General features: G+C 40.5%; 2 protein-coding genes across 6 annotated transcripts in view; one reads left to right on the top strand and one right to left on the bottom strand.

The window, feature by feature from the left end:
- Positions 1-1,873: 1,873 nt before the first annotated feature.
- On the bottom strand, positions 1,874-10,552 carry LOC111842172 (calcium release-activated calcium channel protein 1-like). Its single transcript, XM_023808525.2, has 3 exons — positions 10,404-10,552; positions 10,095-10,277; positions 1,874-4,285 (listed from the first exon to the last, which is right to left on the bottom strand). Exons 2-3 carry the CDS (start codon positions 10,206-10,208, stop codon positions 3,731-3,733), a joined length of 669 nt encoding a protein of 222 aa, XP_023664293.1. The 5' UTR covers positions 10,209-10,277; positions 10,404-10,552; the 3' UTR covers positions 1,874-3,730.
- A 938-nt stretch (positions 10,553-11,490) lies between these two features.
- The window catches only part of kdm2bb (lysine (K)-specific demethylase 2Bb), a 46,700-nt gene continuing 40,480 nt past the window's right edge, over positions 11,491-17,710 (top strand). For 2 of the 5 annotated variants that reach the window (XM_023808610.2, XM_072714223.1), the window contains exons 1-5: positions 11,491-11,868; positions 12,590-12,734; positions 13,105-13,183; positions 13,317-13,363; positions 17,532-17,710. In XM_023808610.2, the coding sequence (XP_023664378.2) occupies positions 11,836-11,868; positions 12,590-12,734; positions 13,105-13,183; positions 13,317-13,363; positions 17,532-17,710 (483 nt within the window). In that variant the 5' untranslated portion in view covers positions 11,491-11,835. Of the gene's footprint in view, positions 11,869-12,293; positions 12,310-12,589; positions 12,735-13,104; positions 13,184-13,316; positions 13,364-13,414; positions 13,696-17,531 lie in introns of those variants that run through there. The other 3 variants (XM_072714224.1, XM_072714225.1, XM_072714226.1) reach the window with 3 other exon arrangements.

Genomic DNA, 17,710 nt, shown 5'->3' with positions numbered 1-17,710 from the left:
TTCGAATATAAAAGAACCAAGCTTTTTGTACATCCATGCATTGCGTAGATCAAAGTTTTAGATTCTAGTTTTTTAATTCACTTATATTTGCTTCTCTGAGACTATAGCCATGTTGCCCTCAGTGTCCCTCCATATACATCCGTTTGTTTGTGCTGCATGCCGGGTCTTAAGGTGGCCGCAGCTCACTACTCCCAACTATAAAAGAACTCTTCATGAACCATTTGCTGTATTTTCTGACCCTGCTAGATGGCGCTCTCTGTTAAGGGCTCAAAGCATGTCCCAAAGTAAATCAAGAGCACTATCTAGTTCGATCCGTGTTTATGTGGATTCCAACATGCAAATGTGTATACACGATTCACAGCTTTCTACATTGGCCAGATTGATGCAATATATTCATGATTTTTATCCAGTTATTTTCACGAAATGTTAATAAGACACAAACTTATTTCTAAACATGTTACATATAAGCCGACGGATAGAAATACGCAAACTAAAGTTTCTGCCCAAGAGGATTTGTGATCTGTGGTTTGTTTTGGCATTAAAAGCATTTTGCTTAGCCTAGCATGGTGATTTCAAAGATATAATCCTTTGTAGGTGTGGATGCTTCGTTATGCATGTAAACAAACTAGAAGTGCATATTTCAATTGGTGTCCATGTTGAAATATTGTAGTGTCGGCGAACAGGCCCTGTGTATGTCTTGTTGTATATCAATGTTCTGTGGACTTGGTTGTCACGTGCCTGTACCTGTTTGTACTCGGTCCTTGCCTGATGCTTGCGTGTCTCTTTGTAACGTATAATCACCATATATTGTGATATTTCGCCACCTTGAATCACCGCAGGGGAAATGCTTTCACTGTGATAACCCTAGAGTTGGCTGGTGCGTCATAAAAACAGGAAGTTCACAGTTATTTACATGGCCCCCACCGCGATAATTACCTGCTACGCATCCAAACAATGAAATATGGAAACTGAAAACCTCACTGCCAATGCAACAATTGCAGTTTTATCCTGCGTTGTAATTTATAATCACTTATGTTGAAGACAAACATAATGCATGATGTTAAATAAAAACAAATAAAATCACCCACAGAAAAAGGATGCCTTTTGAGTTAAAGCCCAGCCTTAAAACACCTTTTTTAGAAGCTTATAATAAACAGTAACTTCAGCTGGGATCAGAAATAAATCCCTTATTATATCTGACAGATAATCCCACCTCAAGGAGCTTCTGTTGCATTTTGCTGACAGTCCAGACTGGTTAAAAATGATGGTCGAGATATATTTGTTAATATACAAATAAAAGCTTGGCATCCAGTAGTGGTTTTTGGTTATTGATCTGATTATTACACATGCAAATATTCAACTCACAGGCACTTTTTGTTTCCATTCCTGGAGATATTTATTTCGACTTGTTACTCTTGGTACACTTCCATCCAGTAGAACATCCCAGGAAGTCCAAAGCACAGGGTAGGGGGACACTCTGGACAGGATGCTATTCCATTGTAGGGTGCACACACATACACGCCTCACAAGCAGGGGGCAATTTAGAGACACTATCTCACTTAAGTTGCAGAAAGGGCCTGGAGCATGTATTATGGCACACACACTGAAACACAGAATCATATGCTTATGGGTAAATTTAGACATGTTGATTAATGGCGCAACTGAATTTGGCCTGAGGGGGAAAAACCATATGGAGAGAGTAAACAAACTTCACACACGTGCAGAGCCAGAGGCAGGATTTGTGGCTGCAGTGCTACACATTAAGCTGCCCTGAGATATGACCTCATTAAAACCATTAAAATATAATTTCTAAAATGGCTCTGGTAAAAACTGGCAAGAACAGTCCTGTAAGAAATCACAAACAACTACAGTATATGGTATGAAAAGTATATTTTACTGATTTGTTTTTTATACATAAAACAGCCTTGAACCAGTTTATAAATTAACCTGTGGCACAAAAATATCAATAAGATCATGAGCAAGCTGGTTACATATAATCAAGCAAACATTTTTTTTAAGTTAACATCATAATGTACATTCCCATAAGAAAGAGGGGCAGAGCTTTGACAAGATGAGCACTCAGAGAAATGGTGGATGACCACTGGGCCATCAAATACCCCCAGCAGGAATCGCTAAGTGCCGAGGTGGCACTGTGCAGTAACACTACGCCCACACTACAGTGGGGAAACATCTTCTGCATTGTGGCTTGACGTAGAGATGAAAAGTCCAGCATGACTGTGCTCTGTAACGCAACTGGCTGAGGCACCCAATTAACTGGCTGAGGCACCCAATTAACTGGCTGAGGCACCCAATTAACTGGCTGAGGCACCCAATTAACTGTCCACCTCAAAACGTCCATGTGTGTATGAGCCCAGCGCCAACCAATCTCTCCTCATTGTTATAAACAGACATTTATAGCCGTTCTCAGTTCAGGCAAGCAGAGGAATTCCAGTCAGGAAGCCCTGGGCTGTCGGGCGGGCTTGAACGGTCCTGTGCACAGGGTACGTGTAGGCAGGGGCGCCGCCAGGGGAGGAAAGGTTAGAACGATTCTAGGGGCCCAGCACTGACATGGGGCCCTGTTAGGGGCTTTACCTTTTCGCAAAAAGGGGGGGGGGGGGCAAAATTCTAATCTTTCATGGGGCCCAAGATTTCTGGCGGCGCCCCTGCGTGTAGGAGCTGCAGTTCTGGGAGAATCGGGGCTCGGAAACGCATGAGGACCATGGTCCATCATGCACAGTCAGCCACTGAATTCTCATTGGGTTAAAGCAGGCAGTGATTAACAGGGCAATGCCATCGCTACAGAGCTGCGCCCATTGGCACAAAACTGTGGCATTCAATCTCCTTCGAGATTCACACAAAATGAACCCAATACCTCTGCAAAAAAATAAACACCATTACCATCAGTTAATATACATTCCAATATTAGCTGATGACAGGTAAACGTTAAGCATGTTTAGTTGAGACATTACTACATCAACCAGTTATTGATAAACTGAGCGCTATTCATTAGGGCAGTGTTTCTCAACCTGGTGCGCGGGGCCCTCCAGACAATCCATGTTTTCGCTTCCACCCAGCTCCCTCCCGGGAGCAAAAACGCAGAGTGCCTGAGGGTCTCTGCCAACCAGAAGGAGAAACACTGCATTAGGCAACTTGGTTTGTTTTAACAGTCTGTTTAAATATGAATGACATGAATGACATTGGCATCACAGTTTGAATGTTTACCCACGGCTTGCAGTCCCATGACGAAGCTACAGCCCCCATTCACATTTATCTGTCCCAAACTGTAAACACAGACTAAAAATTTGTTTCAAATTAAACTCTCACTATTAAATTCTCTTTAAATACTGTTATATACCGAAAATACACCCCATATTTTATATTTAAAAATCTAAAAGTTTTACAGTGGAACCTACTATAAGACCTAAAGTTCTCTTCCATTAATCAGTCTCCTGCACTCATAAAATCTAGAGTGTGTCGAAATTTTACAAAAAAATAATAACTCCATCGATTTCTACAGCATGCATTAAAACAGCATAAATTCTTAGAAATCTCTAAGTAAAATCTCAACACAGCAGCAGAGTTTACAGTACAATTCAAAAGGGGACAACTATTAACCGACAATCTTATAAAATGTTTACATGCAAAAAAAAAATAAATTAAATAAATAGAATATAAACCGGAAAATCCCTTTGAAACTATAGGAGTATTAAGAGGTGCAGAGTCCTCTTCTCTACGGGAAATGAGAGCTGGGTGGCTGTAGGACAGCATCCCCCCTGTGGTCCAGCTCGTTCTGGAGTCGGGTTATATTGGACAGCTCCTCCAGCTCCTGGAACTGCCGGTCCGTCTTGTGGCTGACGAGGGAGCGGTAGAAGCGCACAGCGAACACGATGAAGACCAGGGCGAAGGGCACCATGATGGAGGTGGAGGTGATGGCAGCGGCCATGCCCTCACTCATGGTGCTGTTGTCCACATTGGAGTGTGGTCTGACGGGCATGAATTTGACCCAGCAGAGCAGCACCACCTCAGCCAGGAAGAGCAGCGTGCCGATGACGGTGGAGAAGGCCCAGGCCAGCTCGATGTGACGGTGCATGCGCTCGTGAGGCGACTCCTTCACCGAGTTCAGGTTGTGCACGTTGCTGACGGCCTCGATGTTGGGCAAGATGCACGTGCTCACCATCAGGGCGAAGAGGTGGATGGCCACCAGAACGGTGGTGCAGGCGCTGAAGGCGATCAGGAGCCCTGGGGGGTAGCTCTCGGGTTCCAACTGAACCTCCACCATGGCTACCTGAACATCCAGGGGAAACGGCACACAGAAACAGAACACGTGGCCCAGTATCACACATAATGCAGACCATAAATATTTATAGTGACACTAGGGTGACCACCTAATCCATGTCAGGAGGGACACTATGAGCTACAACAGGATTTGTAAACACATTTCAATTAAAAGTACCAGGATTTCACTTAAGCACTGGGTTCTTGCCGTATGCTGATTGGTCAGTCTCCTATAATCATGCATATGTGTCAGTAATGTTAATGCGAAACAACTGGATGAGTCTTTCAATCTAGGAACTAACCAAACATTTTAGCAGAGCACAGAACCCTTTCAGCTTTAAAGTAGTTCGTAAAAGCTGAAGTAGCTCATAGTGTCCCTCCTGCCATGGATTAGGTGGTCGCCCTAAGTGACACTATTTTTGGTTCTGTGCACAATCACAACAGATTTGAAATAAAACAATATATACACAAAGTGCTGAATAGGGCTGGGTATCGGCAAGAATCTGGTGATAAGGTAACTATCATGATACAGGGGTTACAATTCAATAAAATGCAATATTGTAAGCTAGGCCATATATTGCGATTTTTTTAAAAATCTAATTTTAGGAGAAGTGTCATAGCATAGAGAACACAACGTAAAAACTGAGCAAAGAAAAAAAAAAACTTTCTTAATCTAGTCAAAACAGTGGGACCTGCATTAGTATTTATCACAGTCTCTATAACATCATAGCACTACTTTATGTGCAGTTTGAGCAAAGGAATAAACATTTGCATATCAGTAAAATAAATAAATAAAATTAAATCAAATAAATGTGCTTGCAGGATACATGACACAATTTTGCAAACGACATGGTTCTTGTCAATCTCCTTAGTGCCTTCTTTGTTGAACCAAAATGAACCCACACTTAAGCTCTGTATGCCTGGGAGCCAATCTAACACCAGAATTCCACCCAGAGCGGTTGAGCTGCGTTCAAGTTGCGACAAGGTTTTGCTCTGTCCTCTACACATCCTCAACCTGTCGGAAGCAGTTCGGAAACGTTTCCGAAGCAGAGCGCCAATGACGCATATTTAGTTAACCTCCACACCGTGCAGCTGCAGAAACAGGAATGGATCCTGCTACAGTGATATAATCTTCCACAAGTTAGTGTGTTTACTGATCACTGTATATTTCTGTATTGACAGCTGGGCAATATTCCATTGCAAACATACATTTTGCCTCCTTGGAACAGCGCTGGGCGGTATACCCATTCATCCGGTATACTGGTGATAATTTCCCATATGGTATGAATTTTTAATATATGCCACGCCATAGTATAGCTGACATGACAGCTATGATTGCGTGTATAATAGGGCTGCCACTAATGACTATTTTGGTATGGATTAATCTACACACTTTTTACCGATTAGTCAATTAATCTAAATGATTAATTTTCTTCCAGAAAATCAGATTTACAGTTTAAATTAGGCTAATTTTATTTTGACAACAACAACGTTATTGCAGGGCTTTAGATAATGGATGTCAGCGTTTCGGCCCCATACCGACATTATGTTCACCCGCAATTTGATAAGCAAATTAGTAGTATGTCTAAAATATTGAGATGCATATCGTGATGCCCAATAGTTAGTAATCGGTATAAATTCAGCGTATCTTTATGCTTATTAAATTCGGTTACCAAAACCACTGTTTTGGTAAATCATGGAAGCGATAAGCACTGAAGTGACTGTGAAGAAAAGGATAGATCAGCAACCCCAGCATCTTTCATAAAGAGGAGATATTGTGGACAAACAAGGAAAACAGAAGCTGGTGTGGCGGTATTTTGTGCTGATTAAAGTCTGACACGTTTTTGGTCAATATAGTTTTCATTTTATTTCAGCTCACAAATTATTTTCAGTTTTAGTTTACGATACCACTGGTCCCAATAAACCCAACACACACAAACACGCGCTGGCAGTCAATCAACACAGAATAAGCCCAGATTCTAGCCTAAACGATTTCTCAAACACTTATTCAATCTAAATTCTAAGGTAGCAGGCAGACAACTTTATCGCTTCAATAATAAGTATATTTAGCTGCTACAAGGACAAAAGATATTAAAAAGCTCTCTGTACTAATGGTAATTTAATAAACAGCACGGTGTTTATTATCGACAACACGGTGGTTTCGCTTGTTCTGGTGGCCCATCATCCAGAATAGCACTTGTGTTTCCTCTTCAGGTGCTTGTGTATAGCGCTAGTGCCGCTGTGGTCTGCCATCAGAACCTTGCACGGTGTAAAGCCACCTTTCTGTTTAGTGATAATTTAAACTACTCCCATTATTATGTAGTGACATTAAAGGAAAACAATTGTTATAATGAACTGAACCGTTTTAGAAACCATAAAGGTAATTTTGTTAAAATAATTTTTAAAAAACAATCCATCAGTTTGAAATATTGACGCTGACGCGTTTCCAGCGTCTACATCATTGACTACGTCGTCTACCCGCGCCAGCCCTGGTGTATAATGCAATTAAAATATGTTTTACTAGTGAAATAGTTAACCACTATGAGTCCAGTGCTGGGTACGTCACACGCAATATAGCGGTAGTATTCTTAACTCTGCGTATTTGGGAAGAGTGCGCCCTGCGATGGATTGGCGCCCTATCGCCCGTAGCCTCCATGACCCTGAATAGGACAAGCGGTTTCAGAAGATGGATGCATGGATGGATGTATAACATATAGAGATGATATATATTTATACCACTTTATAGCATTATTTGCTTCATCCTCCCTCGTTACCTTTCCTTTGCCCTGGAAGCTTTTCCTAATCCCTCATGGAATAAGTTACCGAGGGCCAATTTTTGCTCAAATGACCCTGTCGCAGGGGGTGTATGGCAGTCTACTAGACGGTATCCCTTTGAGGAAGACAAATCCACCTTTGGTGGCACCCAACGAATGGCATAAAAGATTCTACTTCAGTGATGACTTCATACATACAGGCAGAGGAAGGTAAGTCAATGAGGATTCAAGTGTGTCCAGATACCACATTTTGTCCACGTTTCTTTATTCACTCACTTACTCATTCCGCCCCAGCTTCATTAACTTTCAACTTCAGACAGCGAGGCATCGAGGGGGGGAGTGATGGAGCCGTTGGGATGTAACCCTGGACACTTACCTGTCATCTCTAGTAAATATACGTTATTGCAGAGAGCTTAGCAGAGCGGCTGGGAAAACACGAGGATTTTCATTTAGGAGAGCGCTACCTGATAGGCAGGTTGAATTGCTATCAGAAGCGGCATCCAGCAAAATAGAATGGGCTTGTATGTAAAGCAAGGCGGCACTTGGAGCTTCTTCTGAACAGCACTGTAGTGCTTCTGGTAGAAATCACGGGCTTTGACTAGAGTGCAGACAATCAACATGGTGTAGTGACTTTCGGTAGAATTCTGGCCCAACTCTTTTAGATTCAGCCATTGGTTGTTAAATTACTAGTGAGTTAGGTGTGCTAATGCTAATGTTAGCGGAGCACCCTTACGCTACCTCCAATCTCGGATATGGTAAGATAAGATAAGATAAGATACCTTTATACCTTTTGGAGCACACCTATCGATGCAAAGTTAAGGATAAAACTGTAAAATAGTGGCACTTACAGATAAGTTGAGGTAAGATATATAATAAAATAAAACATACAGCGATATGCACCCGAAATAAAGAAAAAAACTAAGAATGTTTCAGTTTTTTTGGATGGACTGTCCCTCCCAAACAATCGGAATCTGTATCGGTGTCTGTTTTTGAAATAATTGCCTATGGGTTATCGGGCAGAAATCACGATACTCAAGCGTATCGATATTTTCTTACACCTCTAGTTCCAACTGTCAGCTTTAATTTAAAAAATAGGAATTAGTTTTGCAAACCTATAAGAGCACCTGAGAGGTTGGGGGGGGTGTTCTTGTGTTACCATGGCAACCGATCACCAACTCAGGCACTAATATGATATACTAAACAAAACCCTGTTATCCACTACTGGACTAGGTCACCTTCTGGTTCTTTGAGTTTTGGGGTCTTTCTCCACATCCATTGGTCTGATAAAGGGGGCATTTTTCCTCCTCTTATGTTACGTTGGAGTGGAAGAGTCAAATGGGCTACACTGTGTCAGGTTTCTGGCCTCCTTGGCAGGCCTCAATTCCACAAGCTGGCCCACTGTAATTTAATTGATGGATTCAAACTCCCCAGCAGCTGTACAGACATTTCATCACTCCCACAAACTGACAGCAGCCCCCTGATAGATTCTAGAAATCGGTCATTCTGCTGCTCAGCAGTGGTAAAATTCATCCTCTAGACATATTACCCCTGCAGACCCACTTGACCCAGTCGGCAAATTTTACTCGATTATTTAATTATATTGATAATGGAAACTTAATTACACACTATCAATGGAATACATAGAAGATGGAATCTCAAAACCAAAATGTTGTTGTTAAGCCAGTGCGGATTGTCCAAAAGGCCATCTAAGGTAATGTACTCAACGGTACAGAAAAAAAAACACACAAAGGAAGCGCTACCTGATTGGCCGTTTTCACCGAGGCTCACTACAGATTCACTGGTGCGGAAATTTTGAACTATACCGATATATTTTTCTCTAATACGGTCACGAGGATGAAGTTGGCTACTTAATCGCCAACTGCTTATTCTCAGGATTCGTGCCCCCTTAAAATAGGGGATGTTCTTTCGACAGAATCCCCAACTGATGACAATTTATCTTGTCGATGTCAATACGTCTGTTAGAAAGCTCAATACCTTAAGATACACCAACTATAACCTGAGTCTGAAGATATTTTACTGCGTTTTACTGGACTTGGGGTTTCATAAAAACAAAAAATTGAGGTTGGAGACAAACAACATACAACCGGGGTTTCCGAAATTAACTTTCGGCAGTGTTTTGTTGGATGCTGTAAAACGCTAATCGGTTATCGCAGTTTGGATTTATGAGACTAAATAATACAGATGTGGTTCATCCATTCAGACAATCCACCCAATGCAGATGCAAGTGAAGCAGCATGACACCCAGCTGCAGATGCATCACTGCCGAGCCGCAGTGCAATACGCGCATAAATACTAAAGATAAACAGGAGAACATAATTTTTAAACTAATATACATAAGAACACAGGCGGGGGTGAATCATTTTTTATCTGGTGCCACCTACACTTCATCAAATTGTGAGGCTTTAAGTAGGTTTGTGTAAAATATCAGCATAAGCCCACTCAAGCCAAATATATTGCAAAAACACAACAGTCACCGCGCAGGTATACAGATATTTTCTTAAGCACTCGTTACACGTCTTTTACATGCCAGACATTTTGTTTCCTGATGTATCACGCAAAAGCTTAAAAAATGTATATAAAAAATTACCTATTCTGGACTAAATGTTTGAAAGCTCAAAAGCACACGAAACATCCATAGCATCAGCAAATCGAATTAAAACATGTACTGGTCTTAGTTGCAGACACACCCCCGAGATTCACTTTTCGTACGTTCAAGCACTTTAAGATATAAGTAACACCAGGTTGCTGTCAACCAATTACGGTGACAAACACATCTGATGTTGTCACCGCGAGCCCTCTATAGAACTGCGAGCACCTGTAGGCTTCTTCTTTATTAACGTTCAAGGAATTATAGATGCTTATGTAGATGTGCATGTATAAAGCAGCTGTGGGACATTTACACCCGACTCAAACTGTAGAAAAGCATTGGGGAAAAAGAAATTAGCTGGCATCTTAACTTTTGCAGAACGCAAATAAAAAGTGAAGTTGACGGGTCCGGACCGATTAAGACTCCGTTACACTTACCATTGCAAACCCAGAAAGGAGTGCTGAGGTTCGGCTGGACGCTTTCAGTTTTGCTCGGCTCAAGTAGAGCTTCCTCCAGGAAAGAGCTTGCAGCGAGTGCTCGTTAAGACTCATCGCGGAGACAGTCCGAACAACTGTCCACTTGCAACCGGGCTGGCCGCGATACTGGACAGTCTTTCGTCCCTAGAATGAGAAATTAACAAAAAGCATGCGAGTCGCCTTTACCACAGCCAGTACGCCTAAGATCGCTTCATCCGTTGTGCCGAGAGCCGTAACGGAAAGCGAGCCACCCCAGCATTAACTTCTTACCGGTGCAACAATGGGGCGGTGAAAACCAAACTGCACTTCTCTCAGGAAACTGCACCAGTGTTTACCCACAAGCCACTGCGGCAGAGCGATGCACACTCTATCGACTCCAAGCCTGTGTCCCAGCACTGCGTCTATGGTGGTTACAGGCTATAGGTGTGACCATTGTATCCACTTAATGCAGTAAAGATCTTAGTAGCATAAACTGCAGGCAGATGTGAATCAGAAGTAACGATTTGTAATGATTTTATCATTGCATTTGTAGTGGTTAATGAGACAGAAATATATCTGCAATTATATGTCACGTAATCTTATATAATATCGACGGCATCGTGCATGGTGTGTTTAGTGTATCTTATTCGGTGGTATTTTAAAGTTCAAAAGTCAGTTTACACCACGGATTTTATTTCCTAGCTTGATCAACAGTGAACTGCAGAAATCAGTATCAGCCCCGGGTGATATTATTATTATTATTATTATTATTAGTATGGTAGTAGTAGTAGCCTATATTATATTGCTTACTCAAGAACTTAAATTACAAGCCACGACGAACTTCACTCTTTATCATTAAACTTTTGTTGACAACATCGAGGAATAATTCTGGACACGAACATATTAATTCATTAATTCTCCGCCATAACCGCTTGTCCTAAGATGGGTCGCGGGGACAGGAACATATGTATTTAGAAAATACAATAATGAAAGGCATCGTAACTGTAAAAGATGAATAGTAATAGAAATAACCTTCAATGTGATTGCGGTACATTTCAAACCTTATTGCATAACAGCAATAATAGTAACATTAATAATCCACGCATCTTTCAACCTCTTGTCCTAGAAAGGGACTGAAGGCTATCACAGGCATCACAGGACACAAACCATGGAAACTCCAGGATGGGATGGCATTCAAGCAAAATAATAATAATAGTAATAATAATAATAATAATAATTTACTGGAATTTCGCAACAAATCAACATTTTTATCCTAAAGGTTTACAAACTTGTCAAGCTATTCATAGAGTTCCGAGTTAAACGACAAAAGGAGTGAAGCGTACAGACGATCACTCCTCTCCTCACTCATAACAGCTGCAGCGCGTGCGTGCAAGATGTTGCAGACTCGTGACCCAAAACGAAGCTTTAGTGTTTTTGTGAACCTTTAAGTGATATCCTAGAAAGACTCTGCTGGAACAATTCGTCAAAACACGTTTCCTCGATTTGGGATATATGAAGAACGTAGGATTCAACTTCTGAATAAAGATGACGCATGACGTTTGTTAACAATGTTTTGATTCTTTCGGCCGTGACGTCAGCCAGTACTACACAAAAATGGTTCCTACTTAGTTTTGATTCGGAAAGCAAAGTGTTTTCTAACTTTAAATGTGTCATTTTCGAGACAATGAGGGGCTAAACTGGTAAAGTGGCGAGAGCTCCAAAAATGGAGGCGTGTGCTGAATCTGGACGCAAACTGGTGTGTAGCTTTACCCTATCCTTTTATAGCTAGCCTCGGAGAGGGACTTAAAGTAGGAGAAATCTGTATTGTCTGAAGCATTTCGGTATTAGAAACACCATTTTACGTATCATAGGGTTCACGCTGTGATGCGAAGCTACGCTTTGTTGCATAACGTTATATACAGTTTTTAGCGCATAGGATTTGATAGAATGGAAAATGTAATCGGGAGTCATTACAAAGAACCCGCCGATCAACACAATATTGTATTTAACATAAGAACATGCCCTTCTGGAAGCGTTGCTCTTAGATGTTTCGCACGTCGTATCCTGCTGTATAAGAAAATGACGAATTATGTAACCCATCAGCGTTGAATTGCGGTGTAATGTTCAATACTTATATTATTCATGAAGACTGCAGGGCCTTCCAAGTTTCATTTATTGAAATGTATTGCATGTGAAGGTGCGTTCTAACTTAACCTGCAGCTTTGGAAAAGGGGAAATATGCTACGTTTAAATCTTGATTGTACGGAGATTCATAGTGGCACAGCATGTTGCAGTGTATAACAGTGTAAATGTACAAATAAAATACATCGAGAGAAAAAAAGTAAAATATGATTAAAATGTCCCGTAATAGAATTATCTTTGAATTTAAAGTGCAAGCCATTTTAAGCTACAGTCAAAGGTTTGTTACGCAAAAGTTCAATTTTTGATCTAGATATATTCTTTATTTACATAAACAGCGCTCCATCTGTAGGAGAATGTACGACGAAAATGAAGATTTGTCCGATGTGGAGGAAATTGCAGATGTCAGAGGTTTTAACTTGGAAGAGAAACTTGTAAGCGATTCATATAATAAAAACTACATCAGGGTGATGGATGGCAAAGGTAAATATATTTGCCCAGTTTCTTAGCTTAGTTGCAGTAGGAACACCTATTGAAAATAAGTGCTACAATGCATAGCGACACACCTCCAGTCATATTTTTCTCCGCTTGGGACACAGTATCAGGTGCAAATACATATCTTTGTGTATGTATATAGTGTTGTTTAGCTTGTTGTCCCTTTCTTCCTTGTTGCTTCTAAACCCTAATTCAAATATTTTTGTGAATTTTGCTGTAAAACTAAGGTCGTAGGCCAAATTAAAGCTTTACCGTGATTATGGCAAATTGTTGATCGTTATAAAAAAAAATAAAACCAAATTGATTGTACATTGCTTTTAATTATTTACGTTTCACGCTGTCATGATTTGTTTCGCAGATTTTACCTACGAATATGTGCAAAGAGAAGCTCTCAGAATTCCCCTTATTTTTAAAGCCAAAGATGGTTTGGGAATCAGGTAAACAAATTTAACAATTTGTTCATAGTCTAAAATGACTTAAACGAATCCATAATGCGTGTTCTGGCCTGCCATGTTTTTGCATGCGGAAAATATATTATGCATATTCCCTTTGCTATGTTCTTTACCCTAGAATGCCAGATCCAGATTTTACCGTCAGTGAAGTGAAAGGTCTGGTTGGTAAGTGTTTTTCTGCTGATTTTATATTGAGCGTAAGTAATAATATGCCACTGTGCGTCACGATTTCACAGTTAATTGTTATGCCGGCCTGTTTTAACACTGTTGCTCCAAAAACTGTAGAAGGTCATTTCGGGGTTGCAAAGCTGTTGCATTTGTTTAAGTCGGAGACACGGACCATACGAGCATATTCCATATAAAAGGCGCGGGAGCGAACGTGGTCTCGTGGGCATTCCTGTTCTAACGGGCTGTGGCGCGGTCCGGGCTCGTGCGCGGCGCTAACGGACGACGGTGTCTGCTGTACGGCGACAGGAGACGTTTCTAATGTTGGAAAAGTAAGCTTTTAACTCTGGATTATTTAATAATTTTCGTTAATGTCATTTATTTTATTGTATACGCTGATAAAAGTAATTATAAACAAGACGTGAACCGCTTTGAAGCAAGTTCTTAAGACTCGACTGGCTCCGGACGGCCAGCTTAATTGTCAGAACTGAGTCTTGCTCTTCACCGCAAGCTGTTAATATTGTTTCTGTACAACTGTAGCAAGACTTGACATGAAACACACGAAAATAAATAAATCTTATATTATTTATTTATTCCCCCCCCCCCCCCCCCCCCCGTGGACCAGAAAAACATCTATCGCTTCTACTAGATAAGTAATTTCAAAATAATTTTATAGGTTTGCTAATGTATTTAGTTAAGGAAAGTTGACTGTATCAGGTTATAGTTTATCATTGCATATAGCTAATTAAAATTTTTAAGTACTTGGTTATTATTTCAGAATTTTGTCTTGGTTTCTAGTCTCTGAAAGGTAGCTTCTTTGGAAAAGTCCTTAAGTAAGAAGACAGTCTGACAAGGACCACCAACTAATCTGTGTGGCTGGTTAAATGATATAATTAATGCAGTGACTGGCAGTGAGCCAGAACTGTTGCTGTACTGTGTGTTGTTGTGAAGTTGACCTCATATCAATGAAGATTGCAGTCACTCATTATGAAATGAGACCAGATAGTGTCATTTTATCTGATTGACTGTATAGTGCTGTGGCATTTAAATTAATATTTTATGCTCCATTTGAATAATAGTAACAGTTAGACAGCTAACCAAAGTTTCAGGTGTTTATACACAGCTAGCTTTACCTGACTAACCTGCACATGACTAATGAGTGATGCCATCTCAGAAACTGCTGAGATCACCTATCAGTTTGTCAGTCTCTCTGCTCCCACATCCTGTTGAGATGTGGGCGAATGGCTGTTCGAATGGAAATTGTGGCGTGTTTTGTGCCACGTGTTAGGCAGCCATGTGGGCTGTCACAGTTTGAATTCATGCCTCGCGCAACCTGAAGCTTGGTCACTCCAGCAGTCTGCTCTCAGGAGCTGTCTAAGTGGAGCACCTGGTACCATGACAAGAGTGCATACTTCTGGTCATCCGAGGCCAGAGTGCTGCATGTTTCGTTGATCTTCATTACGTTAGTACATTAATACGCACATTAGTTTGTACATTAGTACAAACATTAGTGCCTTATTTAGACCATTTAAGGTCCATATAGATACAGTACAATGGCTCTGGAGAAATAAAGCTGTTTGCCTGTTACATTACAGGACAGTTGCAGTGTCCCTGTCACAGTAAGAAATTAAATATTAAAATCTTTCTTGGAAGACAGAAGTCAGACTGAATTCACTTAATTTGGGTAGTTCCTTCTTTTTGGGTATAGCATTTCTGATTCCATAGGAAGTGGATATTAAAGCATGAATGCAATATGTATAACAAGAGTAAAGATTTATACACCATTGTGTTCTTCAGGGATGCATGTGTATGTATGTCCTTGAGTTGCACCTTAAAAGTAGCAAAAGGCTTTCCCCTGTTCATAGGCTCTAGTGCAGCAGTGGCCAATCTTATCCACAAAGTGCAGGTTTTTGGGGTAACCTTTAGGTCAGTTGTTCAAAACCAGGTATGAGGACTCCTCAGCCAATCAGTCCTCTAATTAGTAGGGCTGTCAAAATTAACGGGTTAACGCGAAATAATCCATCATCATGATTAATCTGATTAAAATTTTTAACGCAATTAATCCATCTGCAGCGCAGAATGACTCAAAATCCCTGAAATGTCTCTGTCAACCCATTTCGGGCAATTTTCGTGCGTTCCATTTGCCCTGGGAACTCGTATTCCGAGTCGGACTCCGAGTTTTGAAGCCGGAAGTGACGACATGTGTGCTCACGTTTCTAGGAGATCCCGGAGCAGCACAGAGGATCCCGAGTTCAAGATGGTTGAGCCTTTTATTAACAGAAGCGAAAGTTGTAGTTTTGTACTGTTTAAGCACTACTTCACATTTGTGGCTCATTAAATCGGTCGCACACACTATACCGTCCAACTTATCTGTGAACGTGTTGCTACGGAGTTTTATACGTAAAGCACCGCACGTAGTGTGTTTTCGACTTATATTGTTAACAATGGCAATTAACCAGGCTAGAATTGGATTTCATGATCAGATTATTTGTCACATTTACGGTAGTTTGGGCTAATTGTAAGTGAACAGAGATAAAGACCATTTAAACTTAGGTACCTTAAATCCAACAAGTTGTCCGGCTAAGCGAAAAATCTTGCTTTTTGACATGGGTACATGGTATTGCACTTCTGTGGAAGATGGAATGCATCCGACTCATGTTCAAGATGTTCAATAAACATGTTAAGTGAATATATATTCCCTTTTCTCTTGAGTCTGTTTACTCATGCAAAATGAAATGCGATTAATATAGATTAAAAATGAATGGTATTTAATCGTGATTAATCTAAATTAATCCACAGGTACCCTGTGATTAATCTGATTAAAAAATTTTATCGTTTGACAGCACTACTAATTAGTAATATAATTAGGGAGCTGCAGCAAAAACCCGCACACACAGTGGCCCTTTGCGGATAAGATTGGCCACCTCTGCTCTAGTGTCTTGGTGATGCACTGAAGATATTACTTTTTTGTTATTTGGAAATGAGGAGTATTATGTTGTGGGTTTAAGACTAGCTACTATGACATGATCCAGGTATACAAGATGCTAACAGGTGTGGATGCTGTTCAGCCAAATAGTTACTTCAATATTAGTTTAAATACTAGAACTCGTGGCCATAGGAGGAAATTAATGGGAGAACATTTTAAAATGGATTTGAGAAAGCATGCATGTAGTTAGAGTATGGAATAGTCTCCCTGTTAGTGTAGTGCAAGCTAAAACCTTGGTTTCCTTTAAATCAGAGCTAGATAAGATTTTAACAACTCTGAGCTATTGGTTGAATTCTCCCCAAACAAGCTTGAATGGCTGAATGGACTCTTCTTTGTAAATTTCTTATATTCTTATGTTCTTATGATATATCAACATGCCATTTATGTTTTCAGGAGTCATAGGGTGAATAACATGTTAATGTTTGCCAATGGCCAACAAACTCTCCTGCTTACTTTTGATCAAAGAGGTGTCCAAAGTGATGATGCTGTCCACAAGCTGACAGAACCAAAGCAACATCATCCCATATTGTTAGCAAATATGTGCATGGTGGATTTTTTTTATCTTTGTTTTATTATTAAGTTTTGGCAAATGCATGCAGCTCCATTCTCCTTTTCAGTTTACTCATTCTTACATTTCACACCATTCCACTTGCTCTATGGTGAATCTGTTGGTTGATTTGTATGAAGGCTGCATTCATGTAAAAAAATAAAATGGAAAAATGTGATTTATCTGTACTTAATGTTGTTTTGAATATTTATTATTGGGTAGACAGCCCCAGTACATTTAAAGCCATTTAAAAAGTGATAAAATGAGAACCAGACTAATATGGGTTTTGTTTGCCATCTAGTGGCAGCCTCTGGTCACTGTTGGGTATTTCTGTTGTTGCATTCGTGTCTTTAAAACGTCAAGCTATTTTAGAATTGACCATCCATCCATGTGCTGTACTTGCTTACTAATGACATTAATCATTTACAGAAATTATTATATATATAATATCTATATTTGTGCAGTATCTGTGTTTGCTTTTTTTCTGTCTGACAATAGGCACTATTATTTATCCCTGAATTAATGCTCACTGTGTTATCACGCACTGTGCGTTTGTATGCACTGTTACATGTTGTGTTTTTGGTGTTAACCCAGAAATGCCTGTTTTCGTGAATGCATGCACTTTGTCCATGCAGGCAGTCGACGGGCGGTGGATGTGATGGATGTGAGCACCCAGAAGGGCTCCGAGATGAGCCTGGCTCAGTTTGTCCGCTACTATGAAACACCGGAGGCAGAGCGGGACAAACTGTTCAACGTCATCAGCCTCGAGTTCAGCCACACCAAGCTTGAGAACCTTATTAAGAGACCAATTGTG

The sequence above is a fragment of the Paramormyrops kingsleyae genome, chromosome 7, assembly GCF_048594095.1.
Source record: "Paramormyrops kingsleyae isolate MSU_618 chromosome 7, PKINGS_0.4, whole genome shotgun sequence".
In the NCBI taxonomy this organism is placed as follows: domain Eukaryota; kingdom Metazoa; phylum Chordata; class Actinopteri; order Osteoglossiformes; family Mormyridae; genus Paramormyrops; species Paramormyrops kingsleyae.
Note: the sequence above shows the minus strand (reverse complement) of the source record. Positions and strands in the feature narration are given on the sequence as shown.